This window comes from Stenella coeruleoalba (assembly GCF_951394435.1).
Source record: "Stenella coeruleoalba genome assembly, chromosome: 9".
Taxonomy (NCBI): domain Eukaryota; kingdom Metazoa; phylum Chordata; class Mammalia; order Artiodactyla; family Delphinidae; genus Stenella; species Stenella coeruleoalba.
The window spans coordinates 13,835,618-13,849,325 of NC_137155.1; the positions used below are offsets into that span (position 1 = coordinate 13,835,618).

The 13,708-nt window shown below is 42.6% G+C and overlaps 1 protein-coding gene across 2 annotated transcripts in view; it reads left to right on the forward strand.

The window, feature by feature from the left end:
- The first annotated feature begins 5,382 nt into the window (after nucleotides 1-5,382).
- VPS41 (VPS41 subunit of HOPS complex) overlaps nucleotides 5,383-13,708 on the forward strand; it is a 190,201-nt gene continuing 181,875 nt past the window's right edge. For both annotated transcript variants that reach the window (XR_013829759.1, XM_079931512.1), the window contains exon 1: nucleotides 5,383-5,417. Coding sequence is in view for 1 of the 2 variants with exons in the window: in XM_079931512.1 (XP_079787638.1) it covers nucleotides 5,397-5,417 (21 nt within the window). In the remaining variant the exon portion in view is untranslated. The remainder of the gene's footprint in view (nucleotides 5,418-13,708) is intronic.

Sequence of the window (13,708 nt, forward strand, 5' to 3'; positions counted from 1 at the left end):
GAGCAACAGTAGAAAATGTAGAAAACAATAAAAAAAAATTGACTCATCAGGAGTCAAAGAAATACAAGTTAGAACAAAAAGTAAAATACTATTTTTCACCCAACCAAATTGATGACGTTTTTAAGAAAATGATAATACCGAATGTTTGATGGTAGGAAGGTATAGAGATCTCATATATAACTCTTAGGAATATAAATTGTGGGAGATAGAATATACAAACAGACAATGGCCAGATCATACTAAAAAAAAAAAAAAAAACAGAACTCTAACCCACAACCTGCCGCAACCTACCCAGGAAATCAACCCCTTTTCTATAATAGCAGCGCAGGAAGCCAGGCTGCTGTTAAGGTAGACTTGTAGGCAGTCAGACTGCTGTCTCTAGTAATAGTCAGGAAGCTAAACAGTAACTTCTGTAACAGCCCAAAGTGGCCAAGACCTGATTAATAACTGACAGCTTCCCTAATTTTTGTCCGCTTCCAACTTAGAACCTGATAAAACTAAATATGCACCCCTAGCCAATCACACAGGATGTCCCCCTTCTAGTAGCCCTCTTACCACTTCCCCATGCCAACAGCCTCTAATCAGGGTGCACCCGAAGCCTTCCCTTTTTTCCACCATGAAGATTTCTCACTCCTCTGCCCGCCTTTGAGTCTCTGTCAAAACGCCGGTGAGGGTGGCTGACTTCCATGCTGGAGCAGCTTCTGAGTAAATAGCCCTGGTGTTTCTTATTTGGTTGGCTCTGTTTCTATAATGGATACCACCTTTCATTAGACCACCTGCCAAAATTATGCACAAGGATGTTAATTAGATATACTCAAAGTATGCAACAAAAAAGAGTTTGATTATACAACCTATGGTATTTTTACAGAATGCAATTTTGATGTGCACCAGTAAGTCATATTTTAGAACAACACTTTATAATGTTATTGGAGAATTATCTTAAAGTATGACTGAATGAAGAAAGCAGATGACAAAACTTGATGATAGAATTTTGTTGAAAAATTTATATAAACATAGAGAAAGAAAGGAAGAGAGGGAGAGAGAGAGAATAAATATATCCAACAGTGATAATCGGGAGGGAGAAATTGAGTGGTTTTTGAATTTATTTAATAATTTTTGGTATTTTTCCAACTGTCGCCTGTCATGATTTTGCATTATTTTTGTAATTAGAAAAATGTTTCTTTTTTTAATATACATTTATTTATTTTATTTATTTATTTTTGGCTGTGTTGCATCTTCGTTGCTGTGCGCGGGCTTTCTCTAGTTGCGGCGAGCTGGGGCTACTCTTCGTTGTAGTGCGCGGGCTTCTATTGCAGTGGCTTCTCTTATTGTGGAGCACGGGCTCTAGGCGCGCGGGCTTCAGTAGTTGTGGCTCGCGGGCTCTAGAGCACAGGCTCAGTAGCTGTGGCGCACGGGCTTAGTTGCTCCGTGCCATGTGGGATCTTCCTGGACCAGGGCTCGAACCTGTGTCCCCTGCATTGGCAGGCAGATTCTTAACCACTGTGCCAGCAGGGAAGTCCCAGAAAAATGTTTCTTTAAAAAATGGTTGCTCAGGGAAAATTACAATAAGCTGTATCTTAAAATGACATTTGAAATATTAGAAGGGAACAGGTTTCAGTGGGTACAGGTTTTGCAAAACCAAACTGCAAAATAAGCTGAGGCTTACCAAAATTGATAAAGAAAATATAAATATTATTTTAGCTATTTGGGAGAGAAAGTTAATTAAAGAAAGATTAATATCATTGCCCAGAGTTAGTAGAATAATGTGGTGCAACTTTTCTTGTTACTACCTGTCAAAAAAGACCTTTAGGGGCTTCCCTGGTGGCACAGTGGTTGAGAGTCCGCCTGGCGATGCAGGGGACACGGGTTCGTGCCCCGGTCCAGGAAGATCCCACATGCCGCGGAGCGGCTGGGTGCGTGAGCCATGGCCGCTGAGCCTATGAGTCCGGAGCCTGTGCTCCGTAACGGGAGACCACAAAAGTGAGAGGCCCGCGTACCGCAAAACAAAAAGACCTTTAGACTGAAAAAGGTAGCAACCTAAGGAGGAATGGAAGCTAAAGGACTGGGAAAAGATTCTATAAATCACCATCTAATTAGAAGGGATAAAGGGGTGATTTTTTTTAACCTATTTCCACTTTGATTTTTCAATTTTCTGAAATTTAGAAATACTACCTTATAATGGAAAATATTAAAGCCCTTCATAGTGTTCAAACAATGAAGTAGGTTATTATGAATAAAACGACTAAATTTATTGAGCTGGTCAACTCTTTCAGAGCTATGCAACAAACTTATGAGACAGAGCCTTGTGAACCACTCTACACTTAGAAAGTCTTAGCTCTGGTTTATGAAAACTATTCACAGTACTCGGTCCTATACACTTAAAATGAGAAGTTGATGCTTACATTTACCTCCATAGCTTGAAGTTGGGAGAGGTGACCTGATGATGGGAAAGAAAGAAACAGTCAGTTTGCCATAGAATGAAAGACTGTTAGTCTGAACATTTCTCAAACTTTATTCTACATGCTTATCACCTGGGGATATGATTAAAATCCAGATTGTTGCTCAGTAAGTCTCTGGAGGGGCCTAAGCTCTTCATTTCTAACCAGTTCCCAGGTGATACGGATACTGCTGGTCTGTGGACCACACTCCGAGTAGCAGGAACTAGAGAACCTTCTAGATAAGAGAGCCCAAAACTTTCATTTCACAGGAGAAAACTTGGGGCTCAAGGTCACATGTGAATTTCATCTTGGCCACAGGCGTAGCGTGAACCTGCCAGCTGGCAGGGGTCTTTCTTCCTCTAATTCATCTTTCCGTATCTGTGTTGCTTCGTTTACCAGTCAGCTTCAATCAGGTCCATAACACCCTTTCTGAGGAAGAGAGAGAGGCTGAACATTCTGCATTCCAGAAAAGTAGAAAGACCAGGAAGGCCCAGGGTCAATGGCCAGCCTCCAACTTTGCTTGCTTGGGCTGCCATTGGATGGATGTGCTCCATCAGGAGGGTCCCCAGAGCAGAACCTATGTGACAGATGAAAGGAATGTGTCCCTCGGAGAATTTGTGGAGATGACTCATCCATCATACAAACCTAGGGAGCTCCAGCCTCCAAGAAAACAAAAAGAAAGCATGTTCAGCAATGAATCAGAGAGCAGCAGCCCTGGGCAAGGAGCTGATTGTGACTCTCAGAAGACCCTTTCAATAAAGTCTTTCTCCTGATCCCCACCCCTCATTCTACCATCAACAAGGGGCCAGGTGACAGTGGTCTGGGAGAAGACTCAGCACAGCTAGCCTCAGAGGCCAAGAGGGCTCAGGAGGAAGACTGCCAGCCCAGAAGGAGAGAAGCTAGCAGCTCCCCAGAACTTTGAGGGGCCACATACTGTTGGAAAAGAAAAACAATTTTGTTTTACTTTTTTTTAAATTGAAGTATAGTTAATTTACAATGTTGTGTCAATTTCAGGTGTACAGCATAGCGATTCAGTTATACCTATATTCATGCTTTTTCAGATTCTTTTTCCTTATAGTTTATTACAAGGTATTGAGTATATTTCCCTGTGCTATACAGTAGGTTATCGTTGCTTATCTATTTTATATATAGTAGTGTGTATATGTTAATCCCAAACTCCTAATTTAAAGAAAAACAAAATTTTAGAACAAGATTTTGTTCTGAATTTCAGTGATGATTTTTCCACCTGTCTCCCAGTATTTAGTCACACTTTTTCTGGAGGTGTTACCTGACCTCTCACCACAATAAAATTGAACAATAAAACAAAAACACCCTCGGGGGAAGACAGTGGTTATACTCCTCTATTTTCCTTTTTTTTTTTTTTTTTTTTTAATAATCCTCTATCTTCCTTCCTAATCCTGAACCTGTGTTTTCATCAAAGCAGAAGAGATTGCCAGTTTGGAGAGGGTTTGGTCCTAGAAGTTAATGGGTGGGTCTAGGTCCTAATGGAAAGGGGAAAATTATGGTGTGTGAGCAAAGTCAGAAAAGTAGAGGAGCTAGGCTTATTTCTTTTTTTCTGTGGAGACTGGACTGGGGGCTTCCACAGCCTCTTTGGTTGGTATAAGGATCCTTGTGGGACTGGGAATCCATCATGAGCAATGAATGTTTGTTCTCGGCCTGTTTTATAAGAGAAGATCTTAGAAACTCAGATTGAAAGGTTGATACTTAGGGTATTGGGTACTTGGCTATGTATATCTAGATACCTTGGCATTGGTGTATCTTTATTCCCTGTGACTAAGTGATCAGCAGACTAGAAGAGGGACTCCAACAAGACTTGGAGGAAGAGGGTGGAGCTAAGGCTCTTTCCAACCTGGGGAGAAGACAGGTGTCTCAGATGATGTCACCCTGGCAGTTGAGGAATTGGTGGGTCGAGCAGGTTACAGCTAGAGACCTGGGAGGTGCAGTGTTGAGTCCATGACTTCCTACTAGGTCAGAGTCCATGCAGCACAGGGGGTTAATAAGGCACTGGGCACCTACCACTTGCTGCCATTTGAGATGCCCTCTGGTAGTTTGTATCTACTGGAAATGAGTGGAAAGAAGTAAATGCCCATCTTTGAACAGGATACTGCAGATTCTGAGGTTTAGGAAGGAGAGTTCATAATGCCCAGAAGCATGGAGAGGGGATCATTCATTCTGAAGGATGAAAGTAATACAGTGGTTTTACAGACTTTACCAAGGACAGATTTATATTCTATCTTGAATATTTACCCATAGAATATACTCAACAAAAATTTAAACGAATAATTAAACATAGAGGTTTTTTAAAATTTCAATGTCCAGGTGCCAGAAGAGAAAGCTGACTTAAAGTAGTAGCAAACAGTAGGAGCTACATCTTTTTGGAGGATAAATTGTCTCTGGTTCTCTATTTCAAAGACTGTTTTATATTTACTTAATATACTTTAAAAAAAAAAGCAAAAAACACTTTTAGACTAAGCTGTATTTGGTAATCACAGAGTCTTTGGCATCAGACAAAGCCGAATTCGAACCCTAGTTCTGTCCTTGACTAACTGTGTGACCTCTGAGCCAAGATGTTCCCCTCTGTAAATGGGAATAACAGTAAGGTTTGCTGGGAGACTTAAATGAGATATTTCACGCAAAGCTATAAATCCAGGACATGATATACACTAAGTATAAATAAATACTATGGTAACCACGGAAACGATAAGACCAACAATAAAATAAATCATAGCATTAACGATGGTTATGTTTGGATTCTCCAAAGCACAATTCCATTGAGCTTGGGGAGGTGGAAGCCGAAACGAGGCCCAGTAGGTTCATCAGCTAGAATACATTTCCCGACTCAGACGATGCTAAAACTACATTTCCCAGCAGGCGCCGGGCTCCAGGCTCTTGTTTTCTCTCATTTCCGGGTGTGTCATGTGACTCCCCTGCTCGGTCATGGCGGAAGCGGAGGAGCAGGTAAAGGCTGCAACTGCTAGGCAGGGGAAGGGGAGGCGAGGGTGAGGCGATCGGAGGCGTGCAGTGGAGCGTGCGGAGGTGCGGGGCTCCTGCGGGACGAGGCAGGCCCACGTGGGGCGGGGAGACGGCAAAAGTCCGTTTCGGGGAGCGGAGAGGCGGGTGGGATGTCGGCTCCTGGACGTCACGCAGAGACAGCGCCCCGACACACCCCCGGCGTTTGCGGGGCGGCCCTTCCTTCGGCGCTGCTCTTGTGGCCTGTGCCCCGTGAAATTTTGGCTTGAAGGCAGGCCGGGCTCTCCAAGGGTCTGGCTGCCCGTGGGAGGCATCACACATGATTTGAGTTTTGAGATCAGGTGGCTAAAATTTAAGTTCCTCTCGAAATAAGACGGTAAGAGGTGATATGCAGGTGGACTAGGAGAGCGTAGACGGGATGAGTTTTGTTTCGGATCTATTGACTATTTCATTTAGGTACAAAGCTGAGTCACTGTTGCATCCGATGAGTTTTGTTTCGGATCAATTTCATTTAGTTACCCATCTAAGTCAGTGTTGCATCAGGCGGTAGTTAAGTGTATCTATCAGTCCGGGAGCAAAAATGTCTTAGGCTCCATTGCTGGTTCTCATTCTTAAAATGTGACTTTGGGCTAGTCATTTAACTTTAACTATGAGATAGAGATAATAATAGTACTGCCCTCGAAGGGTGGTTTTAAGATGGAGTGGGTTTAACACAGATTTAAAGTGCTTGGGAAAAGTTGGGCTCAGTAAAAGTTATATGGGATTATTTGTTGCTGGTAAGACATCAGATGGCAATGTCCACTCGACACCTGGCAACGTGACAGTGGAGTTTAGGGAAAAGTTAGTGATGGCAATAGAGTTATTTTCATATAGGCAGTAGTGGTAGCCAGACATTAGTTGAAATGACAAAGTTACATCAAAAAGCCAAAAAAAAAAAAAAAAAAAAGAAAAAAAGCAAACAAAGACCCGAATTTGGGGAAATACCTTAAATTTCCATTTCCAGTGTCATTTCAGCTTGGCACTGTTTTTCCTTGTAAATTAACAAAGCGGTCAGTTTCCATAGTTGCTTCTAAACAGTGACTTGATGATGAGCTGTTTAGCATAAGAGAAATTTTTTTAGTTTAATAATCTACTTTGTACCATTTCCAACATACTTCACTTACATAATGAAACTTTGCCCTGTGTACATTTGATATATGCCAATAAATAAATTTGCTGAGGTAGAAATTAAATTCGGACCATCAGTGTGTTAACAGAAGAGTCTTCTGCCTACCCCTGGAGCCTCCTTTTCCATTTCAAGCAGTTCAAAGGGAAATGCTCATGTAATTTCATGACTCACAGCTGAGTTTGATGATAGTGGTGAGATTGGTTTTCACACTGTTCATCTCGTTGAAATAAAATTTTTTGGTGGTTTGATTTAAAAGCAAGAAACCAAGCTCCTACATTCTTAGATATAGTGTAGTAGGAATGGAGAGAGTTCTTAGAATTTACTGCTGTTTTGTGCAGGAGTTTGGCAAAGCTGTCTGATGTAAAAAGACACTTAGAAAGTTAATGATATAATAAGAATGCTTTGCATTTTTACAGGACTTTCCAGTTTAAAGAACCCTCTCACCTGCATTTGGTCCTCACAAAAGAATTCTGTTGGTAAATTTTATTCTGATATATAAGTCAGATCAGGCATCTCTTATGTTCCAAACCTTCCAGTGGTCTCCTATTGCGCTCTGAAAAAAAGCCAGAGTCCTTAGAATGGTCTAGTTGCCCAATAGCACCTTGTCCCAATTGCTCTCTGTCCTTGTCCTTAGACCTCATTTTCCACTCTTCTCTTCCCCTTATATCACTGTGCATCAGCTATCCTGGCTTCCTGACTCTTCCTTCAACAAGCTAGGCATGGACCTGCCTCAGGGCCTTGGCTCATGCCGCTCCCTTTGTTTGGCCCCAGATATTAACAGGGCTCTTTCTGTCACTTCCTTCCTGTGTCTGTCCAAGTGTTATCTTTTTGCATGAGACCTTCCATGACCATTCTTTGAAACCTCCTTCTTGTGTAATTTTCTCCTTAACGCTCGTGACCATCTGACATACTGTGTTCTTAAATAGCTTTTTTTTTGTATACTCTGTATATTTCTGTATATTCTCTCCATAAGACTATAAGCTCCATGATGGCAAGGATTTGTTCACATTGTATGCCTGACACCTGGAAAAGTGCTTGGCTCTCAGTGTGTTAGGTGATTGAATTTTACAGATAAACAAATTGCAATTCTGTCAACTTAAGTAACTCGCCGAGGCTTGTGTCTAAAACATCTCTAGTCGTGTCTCCAAAGCTCACAATTTTTCACTGACATACTCTGCCTTTTTAAAAATACTTAAGAACCTATTCTAAATCACTTTTTACTTTGTGAAATAGAATTAGCCCTGATCACCTTAATACATTGCCTTCAAGTCATGATTTCACCTGTGATGCTCTAACAGCCAGTATACGGTTAGAGCAGGCATTTGTTGCCCAAGTGGTATCCGTGTCATTCTCAGAAAGAATGTTCTCAAAAAGACAACAGCAGAAAGAAGCTAACATCCACAAATTGTTGTTCTGTTTATTTTTTTAAAGAAAGCTGCCAGATAATTGAACCTGTATTATTGGGCCTTTATAGATTAAAAATGGTTAGACTTTGCCCAGTCTGCTTGATTTGTGTATTTTGCATTTCACATAGGAAGCCATTGAAATCTGACCAAGATAGGAGGCCTTTATTACATAGTTTTTGGAAGGCTAAAAGAGCCCAAAAGCGGTGTTAAATAAATTTGCTAATTGTTCTGTTCTGCTGCTTTGAACCTTTTAGACAATCTTGACATAATTCTCCTCACGTCTCCTGAATGCTTTAAGAATCAAGATGTGTGTTCAAATTAACTATGATGAACAGGTGAGGGTAAAGGAAGCTTTTTTTTCCTTAGCGCCATGTACTGTAAATGGAAACAGTCCTCCAAGATGTGCAAGACAAAACTCTACCTCTCCTCTTAACTTTTCTGAGCATATTGTGTTTTTGGTGATGGACCTTTCACCCACCGTAATTTTAGGAAGAACCAAAAGAGTGAGATCTGAACTGAGTTACTATAACACAGTCCACAGACTCCCAAACTAAAGATTGCTTTTTGGGGAATTCCCTGGCAGTCCAGTGGTTAGGACTCCTCGCTTCCAGTGTAGGGGGCAGGAGTTCGATCCCTGGTCGGGGAACTAAGATCCTGCAAGCCACAAGGCGCAACCAAAAAAAAAAAGGAAAAAAAAATCACTTTTTGTATATGAATGAACTTTTTTTTTTTTAAAGTCATTGGGAAATCCTTGTTTATGCTGAGTATGGTTAAGGTAGTTAGTAAAAATAGTGACATATATATTACAGCTCACAGAAAGCACTAATACCCTGCATTGTGCCGGGAAATCTTCTAACCAACTGTTTTACCTAGCTCCAAAATGACTTATAGTTGACCTTCGTAATCACAGATGCCCAACACTATTTGTCCATGCCTTGCTTCTGAACAGCATTCTGCCTGAAGTCTGGTTGTTCGTGTATTTGTCTTATCTCTCCTGCAGATTGCTGAGTCCTCAAGAATCAGCACAGAGCTTACTCATGTCTGTATCTCTCACAGGGCTACTGCTTTCCAGGTACTAGGTGCTTAATAAAATGTTTAAATGGATTTATTAGGGGGAGAATAGCCTTCTGAATTGAAAACGTCAAATTGTTAATTTAGGTTCAGTAGAATTTGTGTTAAATTGTTTTATCTTACTTGAAACTTTTGAAAGTTATTAATTCACATGAATTGTAGATTACATTTCCTACATTGCTTACTCTGCCAGCTCCCTGGGTACCCTTTCGTCTTTCGTACCAACCAGCAGAGAACCTGGTCCATTAAAATACTTGGTCAGGGCTTCGCTGGTGGCGCAGTGGTTGAGAGTCTGCCTGCCGATGCAGGGGACACGGGTTCATGCCCCGGTCCAGGAAGATCCCACATGCCGCGGAGCGGCTGGGCCCGTGAGCCATGGCCGCTGAGCCTGCATGCCCGGAGCCTGTGCTCCGCAGCGGGAGAGGCCACAGCAGTGAGAGGCCCGCGTACCACAAAAAAAACAAAAATATTTGGTCACTCAGACCATCTGTTCTTTGACCAGATAGGAGAGTTTCTGCTTTGAATTTCCCGCTACATTTTGGAAGTGAGGAACATTCTATCTGTATTGTAGAGCATTTAAGGATTATCAGATAGTACATTCATGAGTAGTTATACCCTCATGTGATTGTGCCCCGTGTATAAAATAAAAACCAAGTTGACAAATATTTGGGTGTCGCAGTTTTCTTGCCTGTAGCTTGGGGATTTTACTCTCCGGGACTCTTGTGAGTATGAACTGAGATAAAGTATGTTAAAGTGCTAGGTTGAAGTGGTTGGTTTGTAAATAGGACAATGATTTATAACCCAGACTTGGGTTTGACTTAGGTGTGCACAATTCTCTTTTCATATAGTTTGGCCAAGATAGGTCATTTAAAAGCAACTTTCCTAATAAATAACTAAAGGAAAAACAGCCCCGAACAAGAAGTTGCAGAAGCACGGGATCAGAGAAATCTTTAGAGTGCCCACTCTTTACCGTCATCTAACAAGTATAGTCACCAATTAGCTCAGCTGGGTGTGCTTATTACCTTGTGAGTTTCTTCTCCCATCTTCCTCTGGGCTGGTTGGCTGGAAGCTGCTGTCATTAGCTGATTACTGGTAGCCTCCTGGGCTCCCGCATTACCACCTCGGGGAGGGAGCATTCATCAGATCAGGGGCTTCTGTGTTTCATGCAGCTTCCCATTCATGGCTACTCAGTCACAGTTGCCTTTGTTTCTTCTAGAAACTTTGTCCTCCTTAGTGGTTTTTTTCCCCTTTCTTGTTTGTTGGTGTTTTTGGTTTTTTTTTTTTAACCAAATCCTTGTGATTCTGGGCTCTTAGTTATACCTACTGAAGATGAAGTGGATACTAAGAGTCAGAAAGAGAAAGACAAACACCATATGATATCACTTATATGCGGAATCTAAAATGTGACGCAAATGAACTTGTCTACGAAACAGAAACAGACTCAGAGAACAGGCTTGTGGTTGCCAAGGGGGAGGAGGGGGAGGGAGGGTTGGATTGGGAGTTTGGGATTAGCAGGTGCAAACTATTATATATAGAATGGATAAACAGCAAGGTCCTACTGTATAGCACAGGGAACTATATTCAATATCCTGTAATAAACCATAATGGAAAAGAAAAAAAATGATGGAGTGGATTAGCAGGTATTAGCCAGTTCTCCCTACTGCGTTTAGATGGTTCTGATGCAAAGTCAGATTTGGGGCTGGGGCAGACCTCAAGGCTTTTCTTCATTTGCAGGATAAGTATAGTAGTTGAGCCTAATTGGTTGAAAAGGTTGGTAACCTGAGTCTCCCGGCTTCTGCCAGCTCCCTGGGTACCCTTTCATCTTTCCTACTCAACCAGTCTAGTCCTTGGGGACCCAAAAGCTTTCTGTAATGGAGGCTCTGTGCACAGGGATATCAAATACATCTCACACAAAATATTTCTTCTTTCCCGTACTGTGCCTTTGTGAAACGTTGGAAACACTACTCCATCAGGCTCAGCTGTGGCACACAGTTGTTGGGAAGGAAAAGAAGGTGGTAGTAAGTGTTGTGTGTTTCACGTCCGTCTCCAGCCTAGTCTGCTTTCCTGGGGCCTGGTCTCTGCTCTTTTTCTTCATCCTGCAAAGTTTGTAGCTGGCTTTCCTCAGGCTCCAGCCTCCCATTTCTCCCCCAGATTCTCTTCGTTGCCCTCTACAAACAGTGTGTATTCCCTCCAAACTGTGAGGACTTCGCAACCTGGGAGGTCCCGGCTTCTCTTTCTCCTCCTGGGTTGACCATCTTCTTAACCCCTCCTGGCCTCTGAGGCTGGCTGTGCTGAGTCTTCTCCCGGGCCGCTGTCACGGGGCCCTGATTGTAGGATTAGGGGTCGGGGTGGGTTGAAAGCCCTTATTGGAGGGGTCTTCTGAGAGCCCAACTAGCTCCTTCCTGGGGCTGCTGCCAGGTTGTTAACGTTGTGTTTGGATTGCTCTATCCTTGTTTGTGCTGCCACCCTTCGGTTCCCCTTCTGTAACTGTCCTGTAGCCACGAGCTAATAATTCAAGCATTTGCCTGGAGAAAATGCACTTGGTATTGCTCATAAATGGAAAAGGAATATACAGCGGAGGTACAATGTTACTGCTTTGGATCAGCAGCTAATTTCTTTTTTAAAATTTATTCTACTGAAGGATAGTTGATTTACAATGTTGTGTTAATTTCTGCTGTACAGCAGAGTGATTCAGTTATACATATGTATATTCTTTTTCATATTCTTTTCCATTATGGTTTATTATAGGATACTGAATATAGTTTCCTGTGCTATACAGTAGGACCTTGTTTATCCATTCTCTATATAATAGTTTGCAACTGCACACCCCAAACTCCCAGTCAATCCCTACCCCCTACTCCCTTGGCAACCGCAAGTCTATTTTCTATGTCTGTGAGTCTGTTTCTATTTCCTAGGTAAGTTATTTGTATCATTTTTTAAGATTCTACATATAAGTGGTATCATATGATATTTGACTTACTTCGCTTAGTGTGACAATCTCTAGGTCCATCCATGTTGCTGCAAATGGCATTTCATTCTTTTTTATGGTTGAGTAGTATTCCACTGTGTATATGTACCACATCTTCTTTATCCATTCATCTGTTGATGGACATTGGCTGTTGTAAATGATGCTGCTATGAACATTGGGGTGCATGTATCTTTTCAGATTATAGTTTTCACCTTTTCTGGATATATGTCCAGGAGTGGGATTGCTTGATCATAGCGCAACTCTATTTTTAGTTTTTTTTGAGGAACCTCCGTACTGTTCTCCACAGTGACTGCACCAATTGACATTCCCACCAGCGTGTAGGAGGGTCCCCTTTTCTCCACACCCTCTCCACAGCAGCTTGTTTCTTCTCATCATCATCGGCAAACGGGTATTGACCAGTTCCTTTGGGTAGGGTAGTTGGAGATAGGCAAAAGCCTTTGGGTTCATCCACAGCGAATTAAAAAGGATTAACTCCTAGGACCAGGCAATTAATATTAGGTGCAAGCTGATGGGTATAGAAGGAAGAGAGGCTATTGGAGGCCGGGTCTGGACCTTGTGGCCTGGACTGACTGGAGACAATTCTGTGAATGAGGTGAGACCTAAGTTGGGCCATGAAGAAAGTTTAGGATTTAGAAACAGCCAGTGAGTTTCAATCTTTTTTTTTTAGCCTCAGATGGGCAACATGAAAATTGAAGACATAAAATCTAAGCTCTATTGTTAAAGCAAGACCTCAGCCTGACTGCCACCACCTCCCAGAGGTACCCCCTGAGAGCTTCCCTGTAGAGCATGCTGGGAGTTTGAGGACCGCTAGGGTGAGTGCAGAGTTGGGCCAAGGGCCTTCTAAGCTGAAGGAACCACTTCAGGAGGCTCCGCGCAAGCATCCGAAGCTTAAGGCGCCGGGTGGCAGTGGAAGTGAGGGGGATTTTCTGGTGCAGGGAAGTTGGGGATGTTGGTGGTGAGGTGCATTCTGTCTCTGGGGCCGTAGCTGCTCAGCTTCAACTGCTGTTATATGGAAATACGGATTTCAGGTATAGTCTGAGTTTAGGAAGTCAGAAATACAGATTTGTATGGGAAAGTCTTAAAACACTAGACAGGCCAAACAAAACACCTACTGGCCACATCCAGACTGCAAGTTGCTCTTCTGCCACCAATGACAGAGAGATGTGACCATGGGATCTCTGAGTGAGAAGTCACCCGGTGTGGCTGGAGGGCTGTGGGTTTGTGCAGAGAGTGGGGAGTGAGGCTAAAAGCGCCCTGGGTGCCACACTGGGCTGGGCTTTGACGACCTTGCTGGGGAATCTGAAATCTCCTGACCCCCGAGGGTTCCTTGAGGAGGATGGTGACCAGGGTGCTGTGTGTTCTGGGAAGATGATCCTGATGCTGGTTGATGAATAGATTCAAGAGGTCACAGGTCAAGGCACCGAGATGGTTCGTTAAAGCTGTTTGGGCAGATGATTAAGTTTAAGGGGTTGGTTTGCAAAAGAAGGATAAAGTGGAACAATTGTTGAGTTTAGCTTTCAGCCTGTTGCCCAGGATTTGTCCAGCTGTACATTTGTATCACTGGGTACTTTCCAGCCCTTCATTTTTCTTCAAGCAGAGCAGCACAACTTTTTTCTTATTACAGTAAAACGCACATAACATAGTT